This window comes from Chrysoperla carnea, chromosome 1, assembly GCF_905475395.1.
Source record: "Chrysoperla carnea chromosome 1, inChrCarn1.1, whole genome shotgun sequence".
Lineage (NCBI taxonomy): Eukaryota > Metazoa > Arthropoda > Insecta > Neuroptera > Chrysopidae > Chrysoperla > Chrysoperla carnea.
The window spans coordinates 1,822,144-1,840,395 of record NC_058337.1 but is presented as its reverse complement, the minus strand read 5'-3'; the positions used below and the strand labels follow the sequence as shown (position 1 = coordinate 1,840,395).

The following is an 18,252-nucleotide window of genomic DNA, read 5'->3' as shown; positions in this document are numbered from 1 at the left end:
TCATCATAATATTTTAATATGTAGGACACATTTTAATAATAGTACGATGGAATTTACAATCTTTATAGAGAAACACACAAATTTATAACTTAAAACTATTTGCTATACGTTTAAATATTTATTTAGAGCCTAAATTACTATAAAATAATTTATAGTACAGTTAAAGATGTTACAAATAAAGGAAAATGAAAGAAAAATCCCTTGCATTTTGCTAAAACCTCATGAAATGTGTTTCTTAGGTGTCAAATATCATTAGTAAGGCTTGAGTTAGTGTTGCAAATGTTTCTATTTGTTAATAAACAATAAATTATTAATTCAATGAAACGATCAATGTGAATATTGACTTACATAATTAATAAATAGGCAACTTGAATTACGTATACGTTATGCATTTAAAATATTTTTCGATTATTTGGCAAACACTTAACATTTACGTCATACAAGTTGCCTAGTTACTAATTTTTTGAAGTAAACTTTAACATTGATCGTTCCATTGAATTAAAAATTGTTTTTTAACAAATAGAAACATTTCCGCCACTAACCCAAGCCTTACTAATGATATTTGACAGCTAAGAAACGCATTCCATAAGGTTTTACCAAAATGCGAGCTATTTGTTTCATTTTCCTTTATTAGCCAATTTTTGTAACATCTTTGACTGTACTATTAATTTACAGTCCTCCTTCCCTCCTCTCCCATTCATACCATACTTCACTATCAAATAGTTTATAATAATTTAATATATTGACATTTCGTTTTGTACACAAAATGAAATATGTCGTCTCTTTTTGGAGACAGGCAATGGCAAACCAGACCGGAAGACGAATATTGTTTTAAAACAATTTCTAAATAGAATTTATTTTCTAGGTTAAAATATGTTTTCATGTAGAATAAAAAAAAAAACAGTTTGGGTATTATTTTTAAACCGAAAAAACAATTACAAACAAACTTTTTATTTCCGCTTCCGGTTTTGTTCGTATAGTAGCAGAAACTTTGTTATGCGAAAAATATAGTTTATGAAGGTTATATAATTTGTAATTTAATTTACCATCGAATCGAAATTAGGCCAATTAGTCCACTTAATAAATCGTAAAATTTGGCAAAGTGATGGGGCATTACCGATTTTATAACTTTCTCGAAAAATGAGAAAATTAGAACTCGTTCTTGAAACCTACCTCACTTTTGAACCACGGATTTGTAATCAGTGACCCCGAAAATCCCGAAAAGATTATTTCCGAGGCAAAAAATTCAAATCTTTTTTTGAATTTATAGAAATTATTTTCTACTTTTTAGTTCAGCTATCTAGAAAAGCGTGTTTTTTAATTTTTATTAAACCCAATACTAATTTATAAAATTTTTTTCACTTCAACAGGTTTATTTCCAATTGTGGACAATACAAATATTCTTGGCGATGATATTGCAGAACAGAGGCATGTGCGTGTAACGCGTGCAGCAACCGCACGTAAAGAACGTATATGGGATTATGGTGTGATACCGTATGAGATCGATACAAATTTTAGTGGCGCCCATAAGGCGTTATTTAAACAGGCAATGCGTCATTGGGAGAATTCTACATGTGTAAAATTTGTTGAACGAGTGCCAGATGAACATCCCAATTATATCATATTTACAGAACGGCCTTGTGGGTATGTATTTTATCTTTAATTTTATTATTTTTATATCAAGATTCCGTATCAACGGAATAACCAACCATAACTAACGCAACGAAACCAATGCAACGCTATTACTAATATTCCGCTGTCTGTTAGCTCGTTTATTTCGGGTTGTATCTCATAAATCGAAAGCTGATATTTCAATAAAAAATTAGAATTATGAAATAATCATTAAAAACCGAAAAAAATTAAAATAAATAAGTAGTTTTCAGTTTATATTCATAGATGTCATTACAAAACTAGTGTTTGTGGATAATCATAGATGGCAATAATTGTTGTATGAATAAATTTACAATGATAGTTTTTGTCTATAATCATAGATGGCATCTTTTTTACAAAAGTATTTAATAAAATGCACATAAATACGAGTATTTATTTTATTACTTTAAAAAAAATTAGCTCATGGTGCTATACCTTGCTGAGAACCTTTCGTGTGCTAGTCCGAATCACACTTAATCGGTTTTATTATTTAAAAAAATATGTAATTCTTGTCTGGTTAAAGTCTAGCTAGGAAATTCAATTGACAGCCAGACAATTTTATATCATAAAATAAATAGATTCGACTATAAATGACTACATGTGTGTCGAAAAAATTTATGCACTGGCTATTAAGGATGTCCATGTGCCAGCTGTGTGTGTTTTGCCTATGTGCTTTCATAGGAAAACAGTTTGAAAATTTGAAATAATTATGAGTAGAAAATCGAAAAGCTTTCTGAAAATTTAGATAATAATTTTTAACTTGTCAAAGTTTCAAGAATAGTTGTCGAACTGATTTTTTAGAAATATCGATTTATATTTTCCGTTTAGTCATTATAACTTTGCTTTTCGTCAACTTTTTATACCATGTATATGAAATATATCAAGGTATACTAAGTATAGTCCCAAGTTAGTAATTACTCCATTTCCGGTCGTCTGTCTGCCCGTCTGTCATTACAGATTACTCAACAACGAAAAAAGATCTCAAGCTAAAATTTTTATAGTGTGCTAAGGACAAAAAATACTTATTTTTATATATTATAAAAAAATTATCTCTTTCAAAATTTTGATGAATAAAATTTCAAATTAAGAACGTTCTAACAAGTCGCAGAAACGAAGCAATGCAGTTAGAAAAATTTTAACAGTAACCCAATTAAATTTGACATAATTTCCATCATTCATTCAATATTTTATTAATATGAAAACATTTTAATCATAATTCATAATTAATAACAAAATGTTGAATGAATTTGAAAGTTTGAGAAATCAAATTCAATAATAAAATATTGTTGAAATGACTGATTTAGTATTAAATGATACAAGCATGTATTATTATTCACTCTAAAACAAAAAGGATACACGAATACAGAATGATTTTTAAATAAGTTTCTATTTAATATTTATTAAAAAACGGATTCGAATATCGAAGGGGCGCACGTAATTGGTAAAAATCATTGCCGAAATTATCCTAAACGGGTTAGTGCCACATTGAAGAAAAAAATTAAAATAATGACAACCTCATCCCGAAGTTAGCCGTTTCATATTGAAAATATCTGGATGACTGAGCTTTGCTCGGTATTCTTAAAAAGACACAAATTTTATCACTAATAGAAGACCGTTTTAAATGTCTCCACGCAAATACCAATTTGAATGTCCCGGTAATGTATTTTATTTCATTAACTACGATATACACCAATAGATGTCAGGAAGAGTCATATTTTGCGATGTATGTTTCAGTTTTTCATGAAAAAACGAATAAAACGACGTTTTTTTAAAATGAAACCTTGTTAGATCGACTTATCGCCGCAAAAAACCCCTACATACTTTTCATGAGTATATATATATATATATATATATATATATATATATATATATATATATATATCAACGATCTTGGAAATGGCTCCAACGATTTTCATGAAAATGAGTATGTAGGGGTTTTTTGGGGCGATAAGGCAAATTTTTTTTTCAGTGTGGTAAAAAATTAGATAGAAACTTTTTATAAAATCGTCCTCTGTATATAGAATGAGAGAAGCTTTAATAATACAGTAGAATCTCGATAACTTAAACCTCGGTAACATAAAAACCTCTGTTACCTCAAAAAATACTATGTTCCCTTCCCATCAGAGCCCAAAACCTCTATAACTTAAAAGACGCAACCTCTATAACTTAAATAAATAATCTCTGTATAGGCCCTCAGTAACTACATAGAAACATGTACATACCTCTATATTAACTAGGGGACATAGAAACATGTACATACCTCTATATTAACCTTTACCTAACATAGACACTTGATAACTTAAAACCTCTATAACTTAAAATATTTTGTGTTTCCCTTGGACTTTAACTTATCGAGATTCTACTGTATAATTATAATTAAATGTGAAACAATGCAATAGCATCACCAGCTACAAACAGTCAGTCACTTAAAGAGCTTTTATTATAAAATACTTGGAATTGAATTGAATTGAATTGAATTGACATATTCAATAATTCAATTATTATTTTATCATCATTTTACCTTTTTATATTAATATTAGATATAGAGGCACTTATTATCTTATCGTTTACTGTCAACAAAATGACATAACAAGGAAATAGCAATCACATTCATCATAAGAAATCTGCTGTCAATATTAATTAAAAAACTAACTAAATATTAAACGAAAAATATTTTGACATAATTTATATTAAATCAAGTGAATACTAACAATTGACTGAGTTAATTGTTGAAATACCATGCATAGTCAGTGTTGATTTCTTTATCACATTACACATTAAATCATGTGACACATACATAACTGATAATCAAGTATAGTACATATTATAAAATTTCCGCCTAATTGGCGCCCTCACGGGTAAACAGTGATGTTAACGAAAAAATGTTTCAAACAAAAGTTGTTTAATTTTTGATAAGGAACATTTTTTACATTTAAACTTTTGTTCTATCTCTAACGGTTTACTATTCATATTCATATAACACAGAAATTTTGAAAAATCCCGATAAATTTTTCTAGTTTGTTCTAGCTATTGGGGTAGTTTTTTTATAGTTATTCGAAAAATTAATAATTTTTCTCTGCTGTTTGTTACATAAATGAGCTTTTATTAAGAAAAAAAAGAACATTTAAGAATATTCCCTTATTCCCTATTATTAAAATTGATTTCACAGACGGAGATTGGGAACATCCCTTTTCATGTATAATAATTAAAATTACATTTAAATATTCATTGATTTCGTTTAATTTATTTTTAATTTTTTTTAATTTCAAGATGCTGTTCATTTGTGGGTAAACGTGGGAATGGTGCACAAGCAATAAGTATTGGTAAGAATTGTGATAAATTTGGTATTGTTGTCCATGAATTGGGTCATGTGGTTGGATTCTGGCATGAGCATACAAGACCTGATCGTGATAATCATGTACAAATATTCCGTGAACATATTATGAATGGTAAGTTTTATTTATTTATTTATTTTTTATGTCCTTTTTACCACCATTCCCCTACTACTTAAGAGAAAAGAATTTAATGTAAATTGAACGTAAATATCTAAGAATATTTTTTAGATTTAGAGTTAATCAACTGTATATCCATACTTTTGTTACTTTTTAATGCAATAAAGGCTCTTTTACTTGCAATGAAAATTTACTTTTAATTTGATGAAAATCTCCGTTAGATTTTTTCAAAAGGAGTCAGCAATTATTAACATGTAAAAACTTCATATTTGTATCTATAAATTACATTAATGTTCGATCAACCTTAATAAGAAAAAAGTTCAATAAAACATAATGTTTGAACGTAACGATTTGAATTACATAATACTAGCTGATATCCGCGATTTCCTGGTAAAATGAGACAAGAAAGTATTTTCCTTACCTTCCGACTTCTTAAAATTAACTGTTCTGTTCTAGGTATCTGTATAGAAGCCTCAGGTCAGGCAATTTTCTTGTTTAGCTATAGTAAAGAAAGAGATAAATAGATATAAAAAATAACTATAAAATGAATTATAACTTTACCCCTTGCCTTCGGCTGTCTATTTTGCTATATAACACACAATTATACCAGAGTTGCTTCTTTAAAGTATTCGCTGCGTGCGTGAGTTTCGTTTCCATGGTAACGATACACTACTTTAATTATAGAATTGTATGGATGCATATATAATTGTATGGATTGTATTTATGACTTACATTGAAAATTTAATATTATTATCTCACAAATTTAAATAAATAATTATGATAATTTACATTTGAAAAATAATATTTGTGCATTTTGATTTCTTATTTTCACAATTTTTTATGAATTAAGTTTAATTAATTAGTGTTTTTCAATATTTTGAATTTGACATTTCTATAACATTAACATGTAAAGAATTGCAAATTAGTCATAACAGCCTCCTTAACTCCAAAATTTTTCCCTGGAAGCGTTGGCATCGATTTTATTGTCTCTACCATGACTACGCACACAAAGAATACATAACTACATGTTTTATTATAAAATGTAATCACACATTTAATCAATCAGATTACAAGTCAATTTCGTACCAAACAAATGATTTGAAGCGACAGCACACTTATGAACAAAATTTCCTGTTCCAAATTTGAGAGAAATTGTTGACCACAAAGTGACTTACTCTTAATAACTTCAATCGTTTTGTATTTTCTGAATAATGAACGCACATAGCAAAAACATGTTATAATTTTATATCAACGTATATAAATAGATTACATACAATTAATTAGCATGGGTAGCGTGAAGTATATTTATTATTATAATAGAGTAAGTAACACAGAACAGTACAGTAGAGCCTAAATTAAATTAAACTAAATCCTTGAAATTAATTCCATAACACGTTTTACTATTTTATACACACATACATACCCGCTCACCTACCCTATTCTACCCTACTTTATAACTCACTACACCCGGAAATTAGTTATACATTATCATAGCTCTAGGGCCAGGTCTAATAGACTCGTTGCAACAACATTTCTTCCAAATGGAATCAATCCTATCGCACAGCCGTGCGTAAGCCAAAGATTGCTGGCTGTACTATACATAGTTTTCTTTAATTGACTGAAGATTTCAGCGATCCCTGATAAAGCTGAAAAAATAAGAAAGAAAAAGCTCTTTACCAAATTTGAATCTGAGGCCTAATTTGTGAGATAATTCAACTCTATGATTTTTGGACCACTTCTCGTAAAAATGCCCTTGTGAGCTTTTCTAAAATTCACCGTTCGAGGCTAAAAATGAAATTTTTCAGCTTATTAAAATCCTAAAATAATCGTTGAACATTTGTTATCCGAGACATCGTTTTTCTCCGAAACTACTAGGAAAATTGCCAAATGAATCCGATCTTGAAATTTGGTTCCAAATTCTTCTCTCTTTAAACCAAAATAAGAATAAAGAACTCACCTGGCTCAAGATTTAATGCTGTTAAAATATACCTGTTTTATAAATATATAACACATTTACTAAACATTGTGTATGATGTCATAATTATGCATATTTACAAACAAATCAACTTTAAGTAATTAGGTTATAAATATAGGCCAAAAAAGGGTCAAGTAAGTTAGTGACATACAAAGGCTTGTTTATCTACTTAATTGATTAATTGGGTACTTGACTCGGTAGTGAAAAATAAATTCTCAAATTTGATAAAAATTACAACTTATGTAGAAAAATACTTAAATATTCTGATTTTGAGTCATAAAAGCGCATTATTGTTTTATTATATTAAAATTGAAATTAATTTTTAATCTGTATACCACTTGACCTAAAACACGATCCGCCATGATGTGACATCATGTAGGCCAAAATAATATGCATTAATTACTAATTTTTTGATGGCTTTCATAGTAATAGGTTATGTTACCATGAATTTTATTTATACATATAATAATTACATACATAATTGTTGTTTTTACCAATATGATGTCACCAAAATGGTTGACAGCGTTTTTGAGAGAATTATAATTTAATTTAATTTTATGACAAGAAAGCGTGTTTATTTTGCCGAAATATATTTTTTTTTGTGGCTTCTTATTAGGAAAATTAACATTTTGAAGTACTTTTTCAAACATAGTAGAAAAATTAATTGTTTTTTTGGTGTCATTTTAGGTCAAGATTACAATTTTAATAAATTAACCGAAGAAGAAGTAAATTCATTAGGTTTACCATATGATTATGATTCAATAATGCATTATGCAAAGAATACATTCTCACGTGGATCATATTTGGATACGATCGCACCACAAGAGAATAAAATACGTGGTAAACCAGTACCAGAAATTGGACAACGATTACGTTTAAGTCAAGGCGATATCGCACAAACTAATTTATTATACAAATGTGCTAGTAAGTATAACCATTTCATTTCTTCGTTTTTCTCAAAATTGAGGTTATTTAGCGGGCTTTACCTCCCTTTTTTATGAACATAAGTTACACCTTTTTCCAGAATTTCAACTCAATTCCTTGATTTTTCAAAAAGTTATCAAAGAAAGTTGAAAATATTAGGCCCCTGCGTTTTTCTTAAGATTTTGTTGTTATTTTGCTATGTTTAGGGTTCGATAGCAAGCAAGGCCGATGAAATTCTTACCAAACTATTCTTTTTTTTATTCGCCTTAATAAAATTTGGCCATTATTGGTTTTAAATTCTAAAAAATTTTAATGGATCATTGTATGATTTAACACTTATAGAATGTGGACGAACATTCCAAGAAAATTCCGGAACATTTTCATCACCCAACTATCCAAATTTATCACGTGGTGAATCAGAGAAATGTGAATGGCGAATAACTGCAACGCACGGCGAGCGTATTGTATTAAATATCACTGAATTGGATATATTTAAAAGTAATGATTGTGGATCCGATTATATTGAGATTAAAGATGGCTATTGGCATAAATCACCGAATTTAGGACGATTTTGTGGCAGTGGACGTTTAGTAGATCCAATTATTTCAACTGGAAGTCGTATGTTAGTGACTTACATCACGTCAGCAAAATCAATTGAACATCGTGGATTTTCGGCCAGTTATGAAGGTATGTAAAATAAAATTTCTGTTTCTTGGTAGCAGGTAGTTTCTTCAACGGATTTTTTTATATTTTTTTTCAATAAGTGATTAAGTTTTTAAGTTTAATTTAAATAGTTTTTTTTTTTAATTTCCAACAACTACTTTTGGAGAAATCTATGAAAAGATGTTATCCATCTAACGTTTCTGATTGGCTGCCTATTTTAATTAATAGCTAACTATCCTTGAATCGGATCAAAAAATGGATGAAAACTTTTCGTTTTAGATTTTTATTTTCTACTTGATGCAATAAAATCGTGCGGTACTTACGGGACACCCTGTATATCATCCATCTACCGTTTTACTATAAAGATACATCCTTAATAAAGTTTTCTAATTTATTTGCAGCTGTTTGCGGTGGCGAATTAGAAGTGACAACCGGCGGTCATCTAGAATCACCAAATTATCCCGAAGATTATCTAAAAAACAAAGAATGTGTTTGGAAGTTAATCGTTCCACCAACATTCACCGTTGCGTTACGATTTCAATCATTTGAAATTGAAAATCACGATAATTGTGTATACGATTACGTGGAAGTAATCGATGGTTTCGAACCAGATAGTCCACAAATTGGTAAATTTTGTGGATATAAAGTACCACCCGATATAAAATCCACATCGAATCATTTACTTGTGAAATTTTTCTCCGATGGTTCCGTACAAAAAGCCGGATTTTCTGCATCATTCATGAAAGAATACAACGAATGTAATCAAACGAACCATGGTTGCGAACACGATTGTATTAATACGTTAGGTTCATACGAATGTGCTTGTCGAATCGGTTACGAACTTCATTCGGATGGTAAACATTGTGAGGCTGCGTGTGGCGGTATTTATGATTCACCAAATGGAACTATTACATCCCCATCGTTCCCAGCACTGTATCCAGAGAATAAGAATTGTATTTGGGAGATAATAGCACCACCACAATTTCGAATTACACTCAATTTTACACATTTCGATTTGGAAGGGAATAATTTATATCAACAGGAATGCGATTACGATAGTGTTATTGTACAAAGTAAATTAGCGGATGATGTTATCAAAAAACATGGAACGTATTGTGGAACGGTTTTACCAGACATGATTACATCGGAAGGCAATTCATTACGGATTATTTTTAGTTCGGATTTAACTGTACAAAAATCTGGATTTGCTGCTATATTTTTTACGGGTAATTATTTTTTTAATATTATTTTTTAGGGAATAACGTTGTCTCTGTTCTTGAAAGTTAATAATTTTTTGGATTTTTTGGGAATGTAGGTTAGGTTAGGTTAGGTTAGGTTAGGTTAAGTTAGGTTATATTGGCTGTCCACGAAGGACACACTTAGGCTATAGAGCCCATTGGAATGTAGGACTCAAATCAAGTGTATTTAGTTTCCATTTTTTATTTGACAACGTTTCAACTACATCTGGGTCTTTTTCAAGGCTCTACAACAAATTTGACAGTCAATAAAATTATTGATTATCTGAAATCTGTTGAAGAGCCTCGAAAAAGACCCAATTGATAAATTTTGACGTAACAAAGAATGTTTTGTAATTAAACTTAAAGTTAAAATGGATTGACATGAGTTTAGTTAGGGATGGTTTATAAATTAATTCTCTGTTTAGATAATCCGTAGGTATGTATGTATGTCAACTTGTGGAGTCAACATGTAAAAATACACGTTTTGTAAAAGGTTCATGCCCATTTGTCTATCATATCATGTTTTAAAAACATGTATATCAATTTGATGGCTTGCTTTATGTCGATCATTTATGTGATTGTGACCCCCTTATATGATCCAAATTTTATGAAAATAACTTATCAAGACTCTTTTTTAGACTACAATAGGGCATTATCGTTAGTGAACATTTTTCTTTTAAAATATTAAAATTAAAAATCGTAATTTTTAAACTGTATATCACGTGATCTAAAACACGGGCAAGCCTTGCTGTGATATCATATCGATATGAGCCATAGACCTTCAGTTAGTTCAGTGTAGACAGCTGGGTATAATATATCCATAGATAATAAGTACTTATATTTATTATAATCAGATGTCTATGAATATATCTGCCAAACTTATTTGTGTTATTTCGTATAATGATACCCATATTACGTCATCAAATTGAATGTCCGAGTTTTTGACAGTTTAAAAAAGGTTTAAAATTTAATTTAAGTTTTTGGCAAGAAAGGGTGTGTATTTTTCCGAAATAAATTTTTTGTGGCTTTTTATTAGCAAAATAAACATTTTGAGGTACTTTTTCAAAAATAGTGGAATACTCTATTAGTTAATAAGTTATCGAGACGGGGAACAGTTAAGCCAAATCAAAATCTTTTTTGAATATTTTTGTTTGAATGAGACAAAGATTTATAAATAACAAGTGAAAACAAAGAATTGACTGAGTTAATTGTTGAAATACCATGTATAGACAGTGTTGATTACTCAATCACATTACATATGTCACACATATATAACTGATATTCCCATATAATACATACTATAAAATGTGCGTATAATTTGCGCTCTCACGGTGATGTTTACGAAAAAATGTTTCAAACAAAAGTTGTTTATTTTTTCTATAAGGAACATTTTTTACAATTTAACTTTTGTTCTATCTCTAACGGTTTACAAGATGGGTTCTACGGACCCAAGACCAAATTGACCTATGTTGCTCCTTTTCGCACTGGACCTCACTTTTTACGCTCTAAAAATTTCAGCTTGATATCTCTTTTCGTTTTTGAGTAATCGTGATGACAGGTCGACAGACAGACAGACAGACAACCGAAAATGGACTAATAAAGTGATTTTATAAATAGCTATACCAAAATTTTGTAGTAGCATCAATATTTTTAAGCGGTACAAACTTGGGACTAAACTTAGTATACCTTGAGGGTGATTGTTGATTTGACTAAACTGTCTCGCGATTCGAAACTGCTATATTACCTAAAAAACTTTTATTATTTGTACTGAAATAAATTTTTCCCGAATTTTTTCCCAGATATGGATGAATGCGCAATTGATAATGGCGGCTGTCAACACGAATGTAGTAACACAATTGGTTCATACAAATGTTCATGCCACAATGGATTCACACTCCATGAAAATGGACACGATTGCAAAGAAGGTGGTTGTAAATTTGAAGTAACTTCCCCACATGGTGAAATCACATCACCCAATTACCCCGATCATTATCCAAGCCGTAAAGATTGTGTATGGCATTTTGTAACGACACCAGGACATCGTATCAAGTTGAATTTCGAAAAATTCGAAATGGAACCTCATCCTGATTGTGCCTATGATCATATAGTTTTATACGATGGTGATTCACCAGAATCCCGAACACTTGGACGTTATTGTGGCTCCAAATTACCGCATCCAATAATCGCGTCAAGTAATCAAATGTTTATGGTTTTTAAATCGGATGCGTCTGTGCAACGGAAAGGTTTTCGTGCAATTCATTCAACTGCCTGCGGTGGTTTGTTACAAGCGACAGGTACTGTTAAACATTTCTACTCGCATTCGAAGTATGGCGATCATAATTATGCTAATCGTATGGATTGCGAATGGACGATTCAACCGTTGGCGAGACGAAGTGTGATTTTAACGTTCCTCACGTTCGAATTGGAAGATGAGATTACGAATTGTAGTTATGATTATGTTAGTATTGTGGCTGGTTTGGATGCGAGTGGATACAAATATGGACGTTATTGTGGAAGTAAAGTAAGTAAAAAACAAGTGAAAACAAACAATTGACTGATTTAATTGTTGAAATACCATGCATAGTCAGTGTTGATTTCTTTATCACATAACACATACAAACATGTGACACATACATAACTGATAATCAAGTATAGTACATATTCCGCTAAATTTTTTAAGAGAAAACACAATATCGCGACCATTTATTCACCATTTATTTTCCCAGCTTGTATGACTTTGCAGGAAATGCGTTCGGAGCTCAAATCGGAAAATCCGAGCGCATGTCGGTATGTTTAAAAACACTTCAAGGAATCCAGGACACTTCCTTCCCACGAAAGTTATTTGTGTTATCCGGAATTTCCATAAAGATAATACCATAGAACTGTATAGATATAAGAAACGCAACAAGTGAATTTTTGGAGAGAGAAAGAGATAGAAATTGTAGGCGTATAAGAGAGACGAAGCCAGTTATACGCGCCTACTTTATCTGTCTGTTTCGATTACGTTCAACCGTTCGTCGGCGACTTTGCAGCTCTATGTTATTATCTCTATAGAAATTTCTGTTACACTCAGTATATTTGAAGATAAGAAAGAATTCTGAATTAACCATTTTTTGAATAAATAGAAGTTCTCATCATTTTAGCTAGATGGCTCTCTATTTGTAAAGGAAACAGGTTTATTGATTTTTCTTATATTTTCATTTATTAAACTTTGATAATTCCATGATAGATGTCAGTACTTATTAGTTTTCGTGCTTTTCCTCAAAGGAAGAACCTTTATTTATTGATTTTTCTAATGTTTAACATTTTTACTTCACAGATGCCGTCCACAATCATATCAAATGGTGAAGCTCTCGTTGTACGTTTCCGTTCGGATGATTCAATTGTTAGTAAAGGTTTCTCAGCATCATATGTCGCTGGCGATCAATTTGATATTACCGATGAATCCGAAATGGGTTTAGAAGCCGCAGACGATGATGATCTGGGTAGCGACGACGAAGATACAATTATTAATAATAATAATGATAATAGTAGTTTAGAGAATTATTGATAGATGGCAGACAGTGCGTGCGATATGATGCCGTTTGTAAAATAAAATAAAAAAAGGTCTTTGGGACGGGATACATTTTGAAAAGTCATTTAATCCAGGTTATTTTTTTCTCTGCGCAAGATACCATAATCAGGGATTGTTCATTCAAATCCCGTTAAGGGAGCAGAGTAAAATTTGCAGCAAAAAACTTAAAATTGTTTAATAACCATAATTTTATCTACTCTACGACTTTCGACATCCTAAGAAGTCTTAGGACTATTCGAGTGTTGGAATAAACGATTTAGGCATAGGAGAGAAAGTGGTTAGTACACGAAACCTTGAGCCAAAATTTTTGCTTTTGCATAAAATGATTGATCCAAGATGTACCCCGAACCTACACCGAAAATTAAATTTTCACACAAGAATTTTCACAAACAATAAATAAAATAAAATACGTATACGATGATTCATTGTGGTACTTTTTTTTTAACTGATGTCGACTATTTTAAGTAGAATTCATGAAATGAAGCCTCAGCATTAGTAGTTTCTAGAAACTAACGTGTCGTGTCAGAAAAAAATGTTTAATTTTTAATTACTGGCAAAAATGGCATGATTTTTGGAAGACATGACAGATTCCGTGTCAAAATATGCATTTCAAAAATTTTTTTATGCAGTCCTGAACTTTATGGGCTCATTAGCAAAGACAGGTTTGAAAATTTAACGATTTTGTCCTCGATTGATTCCAAATTTCATGAATTCTACTAAAATATTGTTTTTGTTTCTTGTTTTTGTATACACAACGATTTTTTGTAAAACAAACTAATTATTAATCGTGCATAATACAATGTTCATACAGAATGGATCGTTTTAATTGATAAAAGGAGAAATTTTGTAAGTAGAGTAACTGAGATACATTACCTAATGGAATAATTTTGACAGTCTCAAAAACAAGTTTATCGTAAATAAGAAATTAAAGAATTTTTTGATTCAATATAAAAAAATTTTCGCGTTGAGGAATTTTAATATTTTAGTTAAGAATTATTTTTAAGAAAGACACATATACATATTTATTTTTAAACACACGTTCATATAAATGTTTCTATCGTTCATATAATTAAAATTTTTTTCTGTAATTTAGTTACCCTTACAAGATTTCTTCCAATGTGGATTAAAATGATTCACTTTGTATTTTTGTTTTCTTTTATATAATTATTATAAATAAAATTCCATCATTTATTTTTTATTTATTATAAATAAAAGTTTTTTTTTATTTTAAAATTTTCGTTTTTTATTTTTTTTTATTTATTAAAGTAGTGCCTGCGAAGGACTTTCTTCCCACAAATGAGAAGCTCCATGTGGCCGATGGTTGCCAAAGTTCTGTGAACAGTTAAATGCGTAGTACATGAAATGCGTGCTACATTCGATTCTTTGGGTCATTTTACGTCAAAAAGTTTCTTGTACTTTTTTCGTAAAGGTCACAATGTTTTCAAGATATTAGCAGTTACAAAGCTGAAAAACCATGCTGAAAATAAAATTTTAAGCTTACCAAAATCCTAAAATAATTTCTGAACATTCTTTAACACAGTTCCGAAGAATAATCACTCTAAAGTCTCAATTTTTAATTCTTAAAAACATGTTCTAATTCTCAGTAATTCTTTTTTAATCCGATAAATATGCTACATCTTTTGTCTTTTCATTCAATGAAACAAAAGCTTAGTCTAACAATTATGGTTTATATTTTTTGTCACTCGTGGCGCTGACATCTAAGCGTTAAAAAAAAGTGTTCGCTAGCGATTACATCCGTAAAATCAATTATCTGGAATTAAAAACTTCCCCCTTCTAGTCTGACAAAATTTTTTAAGCTTTGTCCATTTGAAATAATCCAATATTGAGAAGTGACAAACGACGTCAAGCTGTGAATATGGCAGCCATGCGCAGGCTTAAATAAAAAAGTTTATATTAATTCATACATTTGAACAGTATTGTTGTAAATTACTATGGTTTCTTAATATCCGTCTATGTATTCAACGCCTGCTGAAACCCCATTTTAGTCTATTATTGTAGTTCTGAAACTTTGTTTTGTGCATGGTACTAATTATTATAAATAATAAATTTGATTTTTGGATCTTTGATTTGATTGAATCTTTAAAGTCTTTTTAGACAATAAAAACATTTTAAGTATCGATATTTACATTATAATTATATTTAAAATACTGCCATTTAGTAATTTGTCCATTTTTTATTTTATTTGTGAATGTTAATTATTAATAATAATTATTAATATTAATAAATTGATAATTTGTATTCAGTGTTTTATGTGTTTTTATTATTATCCTAAAATTCTTTTTCGCCTTCTAAGTATTCTTAGTAATATTTTCTCCGTGTATATATACAGCGTGTCTTCTTAAGTTGGCTACATTTGGAAAACTTTTATATTTTAAGGTTTACGAAAAAAAGTTATTCTTTATAAAAATCTCTACTTTCGAAAATAGTAACATTCAACTATTCACTTTTGACATCGAATGTACAGTGTGATCACAAATTGAAAATTTTCGATAGGAATGTTAATGGTCGTTTAGACATGTAGACCATTTAGAACATGGTATGGTATGGTATGGTATGGAGGTTAGCGGGCCATGCTCGAGCATCGCGCCTCGAAGCAATGGTTTAGAGCACCTAGCCGAATAGACCCTTGTACTCTTTCCCCGCTACGCTTTTCAGTGGCTATTATAACCAACTGATGTACTGAAACCCAGGATTTGTTCGACTATGGCCGGACCAAACCAATTCCTTCGCTGCTATATGAGCGCCGGGCAGAAACAGAGAAAGTGGATCGATGTTTCTTCTGAATTTTCTCCGCATCTGTCACACGCGGGAGATTGTCTTTTTCCAATCTGATGTTGGAACTTGTTCAGGTTATCATGCCCTGTGAGTAACTCTACGATGACTCTAATATCAGCTCTGTTTAGTTTCAAGATCTCCTCGGCTCTGTTACCGAGCGAGTTTCCTTCACCCAACAGGCTTTTGGCGATTCGCCCTCCCTCGTAGCTAGTCCATGCCTTTAATTGTTGGTTTTTCAGATTATCTCCTAATCTGTTAAGACCTTCTTGGTATGGCATCCTCGCAAGCTTTTCTTGAGTGGAAGCCATGGTGTTTCCCAGCTTGGCCAGCTTGTCTGCTCTCTCATTACCGTTCCATCCAGAGTGTCCGGGGACTCAGCCATTTAGATCATATTATAAGGGAAATGGTTCAAGAAATAATTTCCGAGATATGTAGGAGTGTATTTAAAGAATTTTGTAAAAGAACAATTACATGTATGGAACACGAAGGTGGGTACGTTGAAGCAAAAACGAACTGAAAATAACTGTATTCTAAAAAAATATCCTTATTTCGAAATACTGTCCAGTAAGTTGTGTTTAAACTACAGAATGATTCATTGTACTCTAGGCACTAGTACATCTTACCTTATAAATAAATTTCTTTGAGGCCAGTACTTTTGTTACTCCTTGTAACCAGTTTATATAATACAAGATAACTTTTAGACGGTTTAATGTTTAAGATAACTGATATCAAGGTTGTTTAAAATGAACTTAAGTACTCACACTTAACATTAACGAATTCAAACATAATTTTATAATTTCATATTACTTACATATTTTGAGACGTAGCAGATATCAGGTAACGGAGTAACTAGCTCATGTTAATATACATAAATAGTAACACAGTATTTGCCAAATAAAATGGTTCTGAATGTAATATTTTTACCCATACTTACTCTATTATTGAAATCCTATATATATTAAGTAATGAAATCCTATAAATATTCGCTTACAACGGAATAATATGGTGTCAATATCAGATTTTTTGCCGTAATATTTATTTATTAGCAAATAATTTTCCCAAACAATCGTCAGTACCTAATCGGAGCCCATGGTGTTTTTGTGACTCGATTATTGAGAATCTACTGTAATTTTATTGTAAAATAAATAGGTACTTAAGATGACGTAGATATCATATTCATCGTTTGATAAATAATATAATTATATTATTATTAAACTTAATAGTAATTGATTTGACATTTTAGATTTAGATATTATCTAAGTATATTTTACCTGTAAGTAGATATACAGTCAAACCTGGATAAGCGAGAATTCAAAGGAGCACAATCTCATTCTCGCTTATAGAGGTTTCTCACTAACCCAAGTTTCACCCTAATGCAGGTACATGCGGGTAGCGCTTCTCTCTTATAAAGGTACGCAGCAATAACAAATCACAACAAGTACGAATGTAGTAAATATGTAGTTTATTGTAGCTATAGTTCCTCCTAAATAATATAAATAAATAAAGCTCGACTGTCGCTTATAGAGGTGTAGATAAGTAGCAGTCTCACTTACGGAGGTCCATGAGGGAAAAACGACTCTCTCTTACAGAGGTTTCTGTTTCTCGCTAATAAAGGTTTTGCGAGCTTAAAATAACGGGTCCTGGCTATTACTCTCACTTATCCAGTTCTCACTTACTCAGGTTTGACTGTAATTATATCCGTATCCTTCGATTCAGTCAAATGAAATTCGTGTTACTGGATACGAAAATGGTTAATACCCTTCTTACGCCAGTCAAATTCTACATTAAAACAGCTCAAAACGTAATTTTTTGGTATGTAGTTTTGATAAAAGTGCTACCTGACCATAAAAAAACTTTGGATTTTGTCACTTTTACAATATTTTTAGAACATTTTATTACATTTACGTCATAAAAATTATCTAGTTGACTAGTTGACTAGTCACGTGACGGCCGGACTACTATAAACAAAAATTTGCTAAT

The 18,252-nt window shown here is 30.6% G+C and overlaps 1 protein-coding gene across 1 annotated transcript in view; it reads left to right on the top strand.

The window, feature by feature from the left end:
• LOC123290459 (tolloid-like protein 1) overlaps window positions 1-14,380 on the top strand; it is a 78,593-nt gene extending 64,213 nt beyond the window's left edge. The window contains exons 4-10 of the mRNA XM_044870661.1: window positions 1,371-1,644; window positions 4,921-5,099; window positions 7,765-8,001; window positions 8,344-8,688; window positions 9,066-9,890; window positions 11,702-12,423; window positions 13,222-14,380. Coding sequence (XP_044726596.1) covers window positions 1,371-1,644; window positions 4,921-5,099; window positions 7,765-8,001; window positions 8,344-8,688; window positions 9,066-9,890; window positions 11,702-12,423; window positions 13,222-13,452 — 2,813 coding nt within the window. The 3' untranslated portion in view covers window positions 13,453-14,380. The remainder of the gene's footprint in view (window positions 1-1,370; window positions 1,645-4,920; window positions 5,100-7,764; window positions 8,002-8,343; window positions 8,689-9,065; window positions 9,891-11,701; window positions 12,424-13,221) is intronic.
• The last annotated feature ends 3,872 nt before the right edge of the window (window positions 14,381-18,252 follow it).